Below are 13,897 nucleotides of genomic sequence, written 5' to 3'. Positions count from 1 at the left end.
TGGTATTAATATAAGAATGCAAGAATTTTTAGGAACAGAAGGGGCTCTCTGTCTTGCAGTAACTTTTGAAAAGTAGGTATTTAATCCTGTGGTACTGCTTTTCAGCTTTACCAATAATTTTTCTCAATTGCCATTTCTATTCTTGCCATCTTTTGTTTATTAAAAATATTTTCTAAACCTGGGTTCTCTTCAGCTTAATTTTGTGGTTAAGTCATCCTCCTATGATTATGAATCCAATCTCTTTCTATGAGAATATTTAGAATGTCACAAACTTAGCATTTGTAACCAGAGAAGAAAAATGAGGAAAAAATTCTCAAGTACAATGATGACTTGCCTGAGAGAGCTTGCAGACTGCAATGTCTTAAGCTACATAGAATCAGTTATACATATCTTGACTGTTTCAGGTGGAACCAGTGTCCACTACATATATCTACCAAAAACTGATCCAGTCTTCAACTAAAGAACCAGTAGAATGTGAAAGTTGTGAACTTTGGCTTCTTTTGTAATATTCTGTAGCTGTGGGATTGAGGAAAACTGTGTGAGGGGAAAGATGGTCTTGTGGCTAAGCCCTGATCAGGGAGACCAGTGAGACATGACTTCTGTTTCTCCTTTTGCTACAGACTTCCTATTATAACATCTGGGTGCTGCAATTTCCCCATCTGTTTATCCATTTCTGCCAAACAGGTGTTGAGTCTTAACTCAGACTTGAAAGTAGTTATTGAGATCATGGAGGCACTATGAAGTGCAAAGTATTATTAACAGTAGCAATAATAATACTGTTTAAATTACCTAAAAGTAGCTAGGGGAAGTTATGAAAAACACTACTTTAAAACATCCAATTTATAAAGTATTTTCAAGTTTTGTATTCCTGATTAATAGACATTACTGTAAATGATTTTGCTTGAATCAGTAAAACTTTTTATTATGGTGAAATGTGTCAACTTTCATAAAACTGACAAAAAGTACGATCAGAAGAGGCCTTGATTAATGTTTTGGTACACTTATGTTTAGATATTAACAAGAAGATTGAGGTTTCGTTTGGAACGTGCTTCTGGGGAGACTTCTTTGATAGATCGAACTGGCAGAATGTTGAAAATGGAGCCTTTGGCAACAGTTGAATCCTTAGAACAATACCTCCTGAAAATGGTGAGCAACATCCCACACAGATGGATTTGCAAAGAATAGAGGCATTCTTTCTTGATATCATTTAAGTTTTTTTTTTTTTTTTTTTTTTTCATTCTTTAGGTAGCAAAGCAGTGGTATGACTTTGATAGGGCTTCATTTGTTTTTGTACGAAAACTACGTGAAGGCCAAACATTTGTATTCAGGCACCAGCATGACTTTGATGAAAATGGAATTATTTACTGGATTGGGACAAATGCGAAGTAAGATTCTTCAGAGTTAATTTATTTAAATCAAATGTGATATGCCATAATCTCCAGGAGCAAAACTGAAGAAAATATTGTAGTAAAATGGACTATACTATCATTTCAAAAAGAACTATATCTCCTGGATAGAATTAAATTTGTGTGTATTGTACCTGAAGACTGAAAGAGCATTATGAATCTTTGAAGTTGTCTTGGGAATTTTCTATTTCTATCTTTAATCTAAGACCAATAGTTTTCTCTTTCAACTCCGCATAGTAATATGAAAGTTTTGGATTGTCTCTTAGTTATTTAATATCTTTGGGGTTCTGACTGTTTTATAATTTAATATTAATTAAAAATTATTCTTAGCAGTCTGTAAAACTTTACTGATCTGTTCTTTTAGAGTAAATGATAAATGAATAATACAATTCTCTTTTCAATGTAGAACTGCATATGAGTGGGTAAATCCAGCAGCCTATGGATTAGTAGTGGTTACATCTTCAGAAGGAAGAAATCTGCCTTATGGACGTTTAGAAGACATCTTAAGCCGTGAGAGTTCAGCTCTGAATTGTCATACTAATGATGATAAGAACGCTTGGTTTGCCATAGATCTTGGTCTTTGGGTAATACCATCGGCTTACACACTACGCCATGCTCGTGGTTATGGAAGATCTGCACTCAGAAATTGGGTTTTCCAGGTATCCAAGGATGGACAGAACTGGACTACTTTGTATACCCATGTTGATGACTGTAGTCTCAATGAACCAGGGTATGTTGAAAATATTCTAGCTGCCTTTACAAAGTTGACCTGTCAATTAAAAACATGCTTTGCTATTTCCTAGCTTTTAGATGTAGGCTTTTGCATCTCTAATTTTAAACCCTTCTTTGGTTTTTTTAAGAGCATTTCTAGTTCACAAACTTAGTTTTGCTTTTTAATTTTCACTGATGCATTATGGACTTAAATGTTCATAAATATTGAAAATCTAAACTGATCTTGTTAATGGATATGAATAATGAAGAGATGCACTGTTGTTAAAAAGTGTCTGCCCATTATCACTTTACACTATGAAACGTAGAATGTAACAAATGTTTGATCTCAATATAGTAGTAAGATCAGATTGTTGCCTAATTGTTTCTAATGTTTGGCATAGGCAGTGGATATATGTTAGAGCAAATTTTGTTTACTGTTCCATTTGAAGTCTAACATAGCATTCCTTTTATTCCGGAATAAGTTGATGTCATATAAGCTTAACATGCATTGTAGCAACATAAGATGGTTTAGAGTAGTTTTCCCCAAACTGTGGTCCATGATCCACTGAGCACTCGCTGCTGGTTTGTAGCAAGTTGGCTGATCATTTGATGCTGACCTTCCCCTTTGTTTCTGACTTGCCTTACATTATATTAAATGCAGCTAAAACAAGCTACTAATGTACTTAATATTATTTTTTCCTATAAGCAATTGCTGTGGTAGCTACAGGAATATTATGTAATTGTGACTGGGAGGCTTAAGTGCTCCGTGCAGTCAAGAGTGGGGAGGAGAAGTGTTCTATGAGACTCTTAATGTGTGGTTCACGTGATGGAAAAATTGAACTCCAGGTTTAGAAGATGGCTTTGGTTTTCTTTTGGAGAAAGCAGGTAACACTTGTGAATTCACACCAGCACTCATCCAAATTTTGTAACCCGTAAAGCTTCTTATTTTCATATTTTTCATGTTCTTGTCAGTTTTCATGCATTAGTAAATTAGCATTAGTAAAAGTAACCGTCTCTTCTTTTCCCCCCAATTAATATGAAGTTCTACAGCAACCTGGCCTGTAGATCCACCAAAGGATGAGAAGCAAGGATGGAGACATGTACGAATAAAACAGATGGGAAAGAATGCCAGTGGGCAAACACACTACCTCTCCCTGTCTGGTTTTGAACTTTATGGTACTGTGAATGGAGTGTGTGAAGATCAATTAGGTAAGGAAAAGAATACATCTATCCAATGTGCTTTCCCACAAAGTGATAGTGAATGCATGGCATGAAGATAAGTGAATATGGGGAAAGGGATAAATTGAACTTTGTCATGGACCTTTAAAAAAAAAAAACAAGCTCAAAATAAGTGTGCATGCAATTTAGCTTTACCTTTTAAACATACTTTTACAATCTTGTCTAGATTTTTCTTTAATCTACATTTCAATTATGGTGTGTAGGAAAAGCAGCTAAGGAGGCAGAAGCCAATCTGCGGAGGCAGAGGCGACTAGTTCGCTCTCAAGTTTTGAAGTACATGGTTCCTGGTGCTCGTGTAATCAGAGGAATTGACTGGAAGTGGCGAGATCAGGATGGCAGTCCACAGGGCGAAGGCACTGTTACAGGAGAATTACACAATGGTGAGGAAGTGCTTATTGAATTTACAAAGGGTTTTAGGTTAATAGTTTCATGTTCTATTGCATTGTGATTATGAAATAATATTTTTGTTTTCTTTGCTACACTTCGAAAGGCTAATGCAAACCTAGAATGCATCAGGCAAGGTCTTTCTTTCCAGTAGAGATAGGGAAGTGTTATTACCATTATACAAGGCACTGGTGAGATCTCATCTGGATACTGTGTGCCATGCTGGTCTCCCATTTTAAGAAAGGTGAATTCCAGCTAGAACAGATGTAGAGAAGGGCTACTAGGATGATCAGAGGAATGGAGAACCTAAGGGGCTTGGTTTATTTAATCTAATCAAAGGAAGGCTATGGGGAGATAAGATTGCTCTCTGTTAATACATCAGTGGGATAAACACCATGGAGGGAGAGGTGTTATTTAAGTTAAGGGCCGGTGTTGACACAACAAATGGATATAAATGACTGTCAACAAGTTTAGGCTTGAAATTAGACAAAGGTTTTTAACCATCAGTGGAGTAAAGTTCTGCAACAGCCTTCTGAAGGGAGCAGTGGGGGCAAAAATCCTAACTGGTTTCAGGAATGAGCTTGAAAGTTTGTTGGAGGGGACGGTATGATATTGCCTACAATGTCATGTGGCCCATCTGGGATTGCTAGTAGCAAATATTTTTCCAGTGTCTGAAAATGGAACACTAGATGGGGAGGCTTCTGAGTTACTCAGGGAAAGAAGGTCTCGGACGCTATCCGTTGGTCCCGGGACATTTACACCGAGCACATCACCGGCCACCGCCAATACCAAGAGTGAGCCGGGGAGACCTCGTGCACCCACACACACCCCCTGCTGGACCCTATCCCCTGAGCCCTAAACCCACCAAACCTAGCTGAATCCCGCCACGTGAGGGTCACCCCATCCCCATTACCCAGCCCGCTTGCTTATACCCATGACTGTCCCTGCCTCCCGTATGGGTGGTGGACCCTCACCGTTTATCGACTGTCTCCTGATCCCGCCCACCGGTTACCCACCCCTCATTGGGGACATTGCAGTGTGTATATACTATGTGTGCTGCCCAGCCCCAAAACACCAACATACCCCCATACTCTGCATGTTACCACCAATGACCAATGACTAACGCTTCAAATTTTCTGTATCGTTTATTCCTTTAAATATTCTCTAATAAAATTTAAATCTGGCTGGTGGGTCTCACCAACATACCCGGGATCTAACTGATGACCATAATTAGGGTTTGGAAGGAATTTTCTCCCGGGTTTCATTGGCAGACCCTTAGGGGCTTTTTGCTTTCCTTTGCAGCATGGGGCACAGGTCACTTGCTGATTTAAGCTAGAATAAATGGTGGATTCTCTGTAACATGAAGTCTTTAAACAGTGACTTGAGGACTTCAGTAACTCAGCCAGAGGTTACAGATCTATTACAGGAGGGTGAGTGGGTGAGGTTCTGAGGCCTGCAATGTGCAGGAAGTTAGACTAAATGATCACAATGGTCCTTTTTGGCCTTAAAGTCTGAGAGTCTATGGGAAAATGTTATGATGTTTGTAGGGCACAGATGATTAATATTTTAGAGGAGGTAGATTAAATGTTATGATTGTCTTTTCACTGTTGCAGTTCAGTTGTGAAATTCTACATTTTTCTTTTTAAAGCATGAAAATAGTCTGTTCCAGTACATATAACAAGTACAGTAGAAATTGAGTTGGTTTGGAAATGATGAATATGAAATGAATATATCTTTAGCATTTTGCTTAATTAAATACACCAAATTGTTATTGCAGAATCTGTGTGACATGATAAACTTTTTACAGCATGTAAAATTGTTGATTAGTACAAGATGATGAACTATGCTTCATATCTGCATTATCTCAAGATACCTTTCTGCATCTCTTCTAGCTTAGCATTTGCAACATTTTTCTTGGCCTATTTACTTATTTATTTTATTTTCTATACCTTTCCTATCTTGCTAGCTTCACTGGGATCAGGTCACAGTTTGCTTAATATAAAAGCAATTAACTTAATGTTAAGGGGCTGATGTAAGCCTACAAAAGCCATGGAAGTCAGAGCTCAGGAGGATATAGAGTGCTATCAAAGAGGCTCCAGAACAGTGATGATTATACTGTCTGCATCCTTATTGTTTTCCCCTTCAAGTATGCAATATCAGCCCCATTTCCGAGGCCTCCTGAATATAGGATCACTCCTTCCTTAGGTCTGTATTTTTTCTGTATGCAGTTGTTAGCCCTTTAATATTATTTAAAGACATAATATTGTTTGGATTTTTTTTAAACTTCAGTGTAGCGTGTAGGGAACTTTTCCATGGTCAGTACACTACTCTTAACAGATGCAGCTGCACCCACTGCCATATTCTTATTAGCAATACCTTTCTAAGTATGATTGGTGAATAGTATTTTTATCATGCAAATCTCCTAGTAAATCAATGGTTTATCTCTTTTTGCTAAAATTTTATTATTTAAAATAAATGAAACTACTGCTCAGCCTTCTCATGTGGTTATGTCAGATTACATAAAACATACCAGCAAATTCTTTATCTGTACTATAATCTTCCTATGCATTGTTGGAATATTGCAAGAAACATCCCAGTGACTTTAGTGGGACTACTCATTTCTGAATTTTAAACAGATATTGAAGTGCTTTGTTGGACTGGGGCAAGAGTACCCAGCACCTGCAGGAGCAAGATTCCTAATGCATAGAAAGTGACCTTATTTTTTATATACATATAAAAGTATATATATTTTATACTAGGAAAAGTATATTTGGTTGTGCTTTTCCAAAACATTCTCTCCTGAACCTCATAAGGAAATTCATATTTGTTTACCATGATAAGGGACTTACCTCCCTATCTTGTGTGTAGAGTTTGGCAAGAAAAGCATTTGAAATCCTGAGTTTTTAATGGAGAAAAGGAAAAATTCAAATTTTGTGTCTCACCTTTCGCATGGCAAGTTTCAGTTTGAGATGGCTTGAAACAGTTCATATAAAATCTCTTAAATGTTTATCAGTGCATAGTAAAAACAAAAATACTTCATAAACTGTAACATTGCTAATGGCGATACCTATTTTTTACATGTGAAGATTGTGACCATTTAAAAACACTATTTTTCTTCAAAATGCAAGAGTGTGTTGGCCTATTTTGAGAATTGCCTCTGAAGTTGTATTTTGTTCTAAAAAATTATGCCTTTTGGGTAGAACTTTGCACACACACAAAAAGGATCTGATGATGCCAAAAGCACATTTTAATGTTTAACTTAAAAATAGCTCATATGTTTTTTTTTTTATTTGAGAAAATAAAACGTGCATCTGGGCCTGACAGTTTCTAGGTCTCATTTCTTCCTGATGTCATATAAAATAACTAAAAAAAATCCCAAATTTTTATGAGTTTAATGGAAAGTGCTGATCAGTTGAAACAGTGCTACCAAGTTTCATTATAACAACGTCTAGTAAAGCTTAAATTAAAAAAAAAACAAAACCTTTATGAAACATTAAGATTGTGATAAACATTTAGACAAGCAGGAAATTAAAACATGAGAGTAACATTTTACCCTTTATACATGATGTGAGCAGTAATAACAGTAGTCTGAATTAAGGGTTTAGATGTTAACTTTACCTTTTGAACTTTCTTACGTTACTCTTTTATCACAGTGGTGTTAGAAACATCTTCTAAGAAAAGAATAGAAATCTTGCATCCCTTGTTAGAGCTATTTTCATCTCAAGTAATCAACTAGTCAAGCGTTCTATTAAATTATTATTCTTTTGCAATTATAGAGTCCAAACCTGCCACCCTTACTCAAGCAAGTAGTCCTTACCTATATAGTCCAATGGAAGTCAGTGAGGCTATTCATGTGAGTAAGGAATGCAGGATTGGGCCCACATTAATTACTGAACTGAAAAACTGAGTTTCAGTAAAACTTTTTATTTTGAATTGGAATACAAGAATGAAAAAAGTTCCCATTTAATCAATTTCATTTTTTAAATATGCATTCTATAACTTAAAGATGCTGGCACACATAATTTCAACTAAGCAACATATATAAAAGTGTTATAATTATACAGTTTTGCAGAAATAAATGAAGACATGAGAAATTTTAATACATAATTATGATTTTTCTGACTTTTCATTCCTTAAAAATTAAGGATGTTATTTCTAAATTTACGGGAAACTATTAGCATCCTTTGTTATAGTAAACATTTTATCTTACAAATACTTCAAGCCCACTTATATGAAACTCATATCCATCTTTAATTAAACTAAAGATTATTTTTTTTAAAAAAGGAGAAATGCCTGTTTAATAGGCATCTAGTATGCCAAATTCCAGCCTGGAGCAAATTTTTTTTGGCTGGATTCTCAGACCCTGAAAATAGCGATTAATCAAGGCATGTGAATGCCAACTTAACTTAGTAAAACTATCAAATTATTTAAATTCCAAAACTTTTTTCATTTTTAATTGGCACTGAAGGCTATTTACTAATTTTAGTAACTCAAAGAGACAGCCCTGATACAAAGCTGATCCCATATTGTGGAGCTACTGTCTTACACGCTCCTGTCTGCTTTCTGCTGGGTCTCATAAACTCCTGTCCCTTTCCAGGCTGGATTGATGTCACCTGGGATGCTGGTGGCTCTAACTCTTACCGTATGGGCGCAGAAGGAAAGTTTGACCTCAAGCTTGCGCCAGGGTACGACCCTGATTCAGCGGCATCACCCAAACCTGTTTCATCCACTGTTTCAGGCACAACGCAGTCATGGAGCAGCTTGGTGAAAAACAACTGTCCAGACAAGACGACTGCTGCTGCAGGCTCCTCAAGTAGAAAAGGAAGCAGCAGTTCTGTGTGTAGCGTGGCCAGTAGCAGCGACATCAGCTTGGGTTCGACCAAAATGGAGCGGAGATCAGAGAGTGTAATGGAACAGAATATAGTTTCAGGCACTGACGTCCACGAGCCAATTGTTGTTCTGTCTTCTGCTGCTAACATGCCTCAAGCTGAAGTAGGGTCATCATCCAGTGCAAGCACCAGCACCTTAACAGCGGACATGGGAAATGAAAATGCAGAAAGGAAGTTAGGTCCTGACAATTCCATACGTACTCCTGGGGAGTCTAGTGCCATATCCATGGGAATTGTTAGTGTGAGCTCTCCTGATGTTAGTTCAGTATCTGAATTGACCAATAAAGAAGCAGCTTCCCAACGACCCCTTAGCTCTTCAGCAAGTAACAGACTTTCAGTGAGTTCTTTGTTGGCTGCTGGTGCTCCAATGAGCTCCAGTGCAAGTGTTCCTAATTTATCTTCACGTGAAACTTCTAGCTTGGAGTCTTTTGTACGAAGAGTGGCAAACATAGCACGTACCAATGCCACTAACAACATGAATTTAAGCCGAAGTAGCAGTGATAACAACACTAATACTTTGGGAAGGAATGTCATGAGCACTGCAAGTAAGTAAGATATATATTTTTGTCAGAAAATGAGATCAAATGCTTCATGTAAGAGGGATGTGGAAGGTTGTGTCTGCCCTTGGCTTCCTTTTAGACTTTAAATGTGGTCCATTCTGAAAGCTTGATGTGGAATTTAACTACATCAGCCCCCATTTCCTGTGTTCTTGTATAACTCATGAAGAGTTCATTGTATTTGGGAAATGGCGTATTGCTGTTTCTTCACTAATTTGTAACTGTTTTGTTGTCAACTGCCCTTGCTCCCTCTTTAGCATTCTCCAAACAGAAAAAGAAGTTTATTCCTGTAACACATTTTTGAAAACTTCAACAAAGTTAGAAATGCTGGAAAACTAACAGCAGCTGATTTATGAGACTGCCTCTTTAAGCTGTTCCATATTACATAAATTTACACACATGCAGAGATCTGATCTGCCCTGAGGGGGAAAAGTATATATGTAATTACCAGTACTACTAGGAGATTTTCCTGCTCATTGTGAATTGATTCTGTAGACTTGAACTTAAAGAACACAATAAAGGAAAAAATAGTGTATAGTAGAAAGATATTTTAAAATTTCCATGAATTTAATTTCCCACTTAATATTAAGGCCAACTGCAATCCACTTTACTGAATTCATTATGATGTGTATAGTTGGTGTATAATTAAGGCTTTGATCCAACAAATCTTATGCATATGCCTAACTTTAAGCATGTGTGTAGTTCCATTGTTTTCAATGGTACTGTATGTGTTTTAAGGCAAGGTATGTGCTACAGTCCTTTGCTGGATTTAAGGTATAATAAGGGAAGTATATAAAATCCTGCTATTTGTTATGAGTTAGGTCATTCTTCTGAATTTTAGAATGGCCCTGTCTCCCACTTGGTGTATCATAGAACTTGTAGATGTTTTGTTTTGTAAATTTGGCCAATTGTAGTATTCAAATTAGGGGAAGGCATTGATGAGCAGCCTTTTATCAAATTGACCAAGTTCAGAGAAATGAAGTCATCCTAACCAGAAAGCAACAATTCAGTTTCATATTAGAATTTCCATACCTTTCGTGTCCTTTTCCTTGTATTCTTTTTCTCCAAATAGGTGAATGACCAGCCACAGTAAAAGGGATTGCTCCTTGCTCCTTTTGTGTGTGTGCATGTGTGTTAATCTTTTTTCTTTGAATGATGATGTATAGAAAACTTTTCAGTTTGTTTTGCTATACATTCTTATGTTCATAAAGTGAGATCAGGAAAAATAATTTAACACTTTGGGGCAGGCATAAAGATAAAGGGGAATAGAGGGAGGAGTAGAGGAAGTAAGAGGTTACTGGCTTTTTGTTTCATAGAGCAGGAGAACAGTGCCAGTAATGCTGAAGTTAATTTGTGTTGGGGGAGGAGGGGAAAGGCTTTGATTGAAGACAATAGTATGTGTTTTAATAGCACACTTAATTAGCTTCCTAGAATTTGGCAGCAGGTTAAGACATATATTGTGAAACAGTAGTGATGCAAAGTGCAAATAAACCCAGTCCTTAATTTGCCAATTGCTTATTTCAAAATTTAAATAAAAAAAAAAATTCTCTCCTTTTAGGAATTATTTTGAATTTTATAAACGGAGCAAATTGCATCTCTACTAGATGCCTTAAAGAGGCACCAAGGACTAAATTCAATAAGGGAACCATACTTAGTGTGATGTATATGTAACCCACACACCTCCTGGGTGTGGTGTTCTGTCCCATCTAGTGGCATCGAGACCATTTATAGAGAGGTTAATGAGTCTGTTCTACAGTCTTAGCTAAGAGCCTTATGGCTTTAAGCTCAGGCTTGTGCACTAAGCTCCAGAGGTCCCAGGTTCGATCCCATCCGCTGCCGACCGGGGTCTGTCGGTGTTACAAGTGGGGGCTTGTCTGGGATATTTAACTGGGAAGACTCTGAAGCTCGGGACGCGCTGTGGTTACACATAGCTAAGTGGAAGGCCTGGAATTCAGATACATTCTGCATATAGGCTTGTCCAGAAACAATCTGTCTGAAATTACAGATGATTGGGTCTAGGGATCTAGCTATAACGGTTGCAATTTAAAAATATCAGCATTTACCAGTAGTTACTATGCAGTGGTATCTGAGCTAACCAATTTCTTTATGCTTATATGGTAACTGTGTAATAACAGCTGGCATGTGCTGACTTTGACTTCTACTGTACCTCCTCCTTATTCTAGTAGCAACTTGCTGTTGCTACTATGGTTATGTATGAGAAGATATTCACACTATTATAATCCCCATTTTCAGGCTCTTAAAAAAAAAATAAAAAAAAAATCTTTGGGCCTGAAATTTCTCATGTTTGTCTTTAACCCAGAAGTTTGTGGGTTATTTATTTATTTATTTATTTATTTTTGGAGGTATGGGACAATGAGGGGTCTCTTTAGGAGGCAAAGTTAGCTACTTAAAGGAAACCTCAAAATTCAAATCTAGTTTGTGAAATTAGTGTCAGGTACTATACCTGCCTGGGCCCTGCCAATTTTTGTGATTTTCCTATTTGCATTTTCTTAGTTTTAATTTTTAATCTGTTGTATAAGACTCACATCAACAAAGGTGAAATGACTGACTACAGAATGAAACAGAAGCAGTAACGTTTATTATACACAGCTCTGTGAAATGCAAGGAGTAAACAAACTGAATTTTTTTCTAAACTGTTTCTAATGTGATTAAATTGCTTGTGTCCCTTTTAGAAGCAATTTTCAAAATTGCTTTTTTAATTAAAGCTTATTTTTAAAACTTCAAACTTTATATTTCACATGTTTTATAGAAATAATATTTGAAAATCACAGAGCATGCAACAAGCTTTATTTTTATTATAGGCTGCGAACCTCCACAATGTTTACTTCAGGCATGTGAGAAATCCCATTGAAGTCAACGGGACAATTCACATGCTTAAAGTTAAGCATGTGCAGAAATATTTGCAGGATTGAGGCTTAAGTGTTTGATTTCTTACAGATATACTGTACAGCGCTGCACATATAATCATGGTCACCATGTAAATACCCAGAATTCTGCACATTGAATTACAGTAAACATACCGGCATATATGTCAGTTATCATTAAGGTCCTACTTCCTTCGTGATTGTGGATCCTGCAATACGGGGCTACCACTACAATTTTTATTTTAATTAGCTTATCTTGCACAGTCCACAAATTTGCCTAGATTTTGAGTATGCATTTAGTACTGCACTAACAGTAAAATGTAAAAGGCTAAAGTGAATGTACTTGATTTCTACAGCAGTTGCATTTAAGACTTTTATATAATCTTCTGAAGTTTATATTGTACCGGTCACCTTTTTTTTGTAATGAATGTACTATTGTTGCAGCATAATGTCTCGTTATTTAAAAAGAAAAAAAAAAAAAGCAGGCATAACATAATACTTGAGTGTTTTAAAAAAAATTGCTGGAAGGATATAAACAAATAGGTCTTCTCTGGCTTTTCCAAATTACTGCTATTAATAAAGGTCCATTATTACTTTTCTGCGATTTTCCATGTCTTGGCTGCAACTCAGACACAATTATTTGAAGATCATCCAGCGGTTCAAGTAGGACCTTAATTATTATACATTTAAAATAAAATGCATGTAGTGTATTTTATGAGTATGCAGTCACAGTTCACTTTTTTCTTGTTTTTAGTCTTTAATGTTTTTTAAAAAGGTAAAGATGTATTAAATTCAGAAATTGATTTTAAGATAGTCATGGCTGAGATTTCTAACACAAGTATGGAAATTAAGTTACATTTTTAATAGCACTTGTGACTGAAGCGCATTGCCCATATTACTGAATAAACACACTACATAGAATTAAACAAAATACTACATATGTGAGAGAATGTCAGGTTAGGGTTTCTGTAGGATTTATAAAATGCACAAAAATCAGAAGCTACAAAATTATATCCGTTTTTTCTCTGTATATCTATTAAATTGCATTGACATTAGTTAGAGAAGCGATCAAATCAGATTAAACTGGGTTTTAAAGAAGATACTGCAGATTTCCAGGGAATTGTATACAGTGGGATGTATTTAATAAAATTTTGCTTAGTTTACATGCAGGTTGTCCAAACTGGACATGCGGTCTATTTAACATCCCCAAACAGTTGCTGTACACCTCCGTGTTTAGGACCTCTCTTCTCATAGACAGGTTACCCAAAAAAACCACTTTTTTTTTTTTTTTTTTTTTTTTTTTTTTCCAAACACAGGACTCATGCATGTAAATTGTGCTCTTCGAATCATTTATTTTATCTTACCATATCTTTATAGCTTCTCCTCTTATGGGTGCCCAAAGTTTTCCTAATCTGACTACAACTGGTACCACATCAACAGTGACCATGTCTACATCCAGTGTTACTAGCAGCAGCAATGTAGCTACAGCAACTACAGTTTTATCTGTTGGTCAGTCACTTAGTAACACTCTAACTACTAGCCTAACATCAACATCTAGTGAGAGCGATACAGGTCAGGAGGCAGAATATTCTTTATATGGTAAGTTTCATTTTTAAATGAACATAAACAGAACTCCCATTAATGATTTTCCTTTTCTTCCTTACCTTTTGAATCGTTTTTTGTTTAGTATTTTATTTACTGAACAGTCTTTGAGAGTTGAGCTGTTCACCTGTCATTAGTTATGTAAGGCTGTACTCATTCAAAGGAATTTTGATGTAATGGCAGTGTTTCTGTACATTTTGGTTTTTTATAGTCTAAATCTCTCT

General features: G+C 36.3%; 1 protein-coding gene across 7 annotated transcripts in view; it reads left to right on the top strand.

Moving 5' to 3' along the window:
• HECTD1 (HECT domain E3 ubiquitin protein ligase 1) overlaps nt 1–13,897 on the top strand; it is a 111,874-nt gene that overhangs the window by 67,474 nt on the left and 30,503 nt on the right. For 4 of the 7 annotated variants that reach the window (XM_054028760.1, XM_054028761.1, XM_054028764.1 and 1 more), the window contains exons 20-26: nt 1,012–1,146; nt 1,246–1,385; nt 1,813–2,136; nt 3,160–3,326; nt 3,560–3,736; nt 8,338–9,174; nt 13,449–13,670. In XM_054028760.1, coding sequence (XP_053884735.1) covers nt 1,012–1,146; nt 1,246–1,385; nt 1,813–2,136; nt 3,160–3,326; nt 3,560–3,736; nt 8,338–9,174; nt 13,449–13,670 — 2,002 coding nt within the window. The remainder of the gene's footprint in view (nt 1–1,011; nt 1,147–1,245; nt 1,386–1,812; nt 2,137–3,159; nt 3,327–3,559; nt 3,737–8,337; nt 9,175–13,448; nt 13,671–13,897) is intronic. The other 3 variants (XM_054028763.1, XM_054028762.1, XM_054028765.1) reach the window with 2 other exon arrangements.

The sequence above is a fragment of the Malaclemys terrapin genome, chromosome 4 (genome assembly GCF_027887155.1).
Source record: "Malaclemys terrapin pileata isolate rMalTer1 chromosome 4, rMalTer1.hap1, whole genome shotgun sequence".
In the NCBI taxonomy this organism is placed as follows: Eukaryota; Metazoa; Chordata; order Testudines; family Emydidae; genus Malaclemys; species Malaclemys terrapin.
This window is presented reverse-complemented; position numbering and strand designations above follow the sequence as displayed.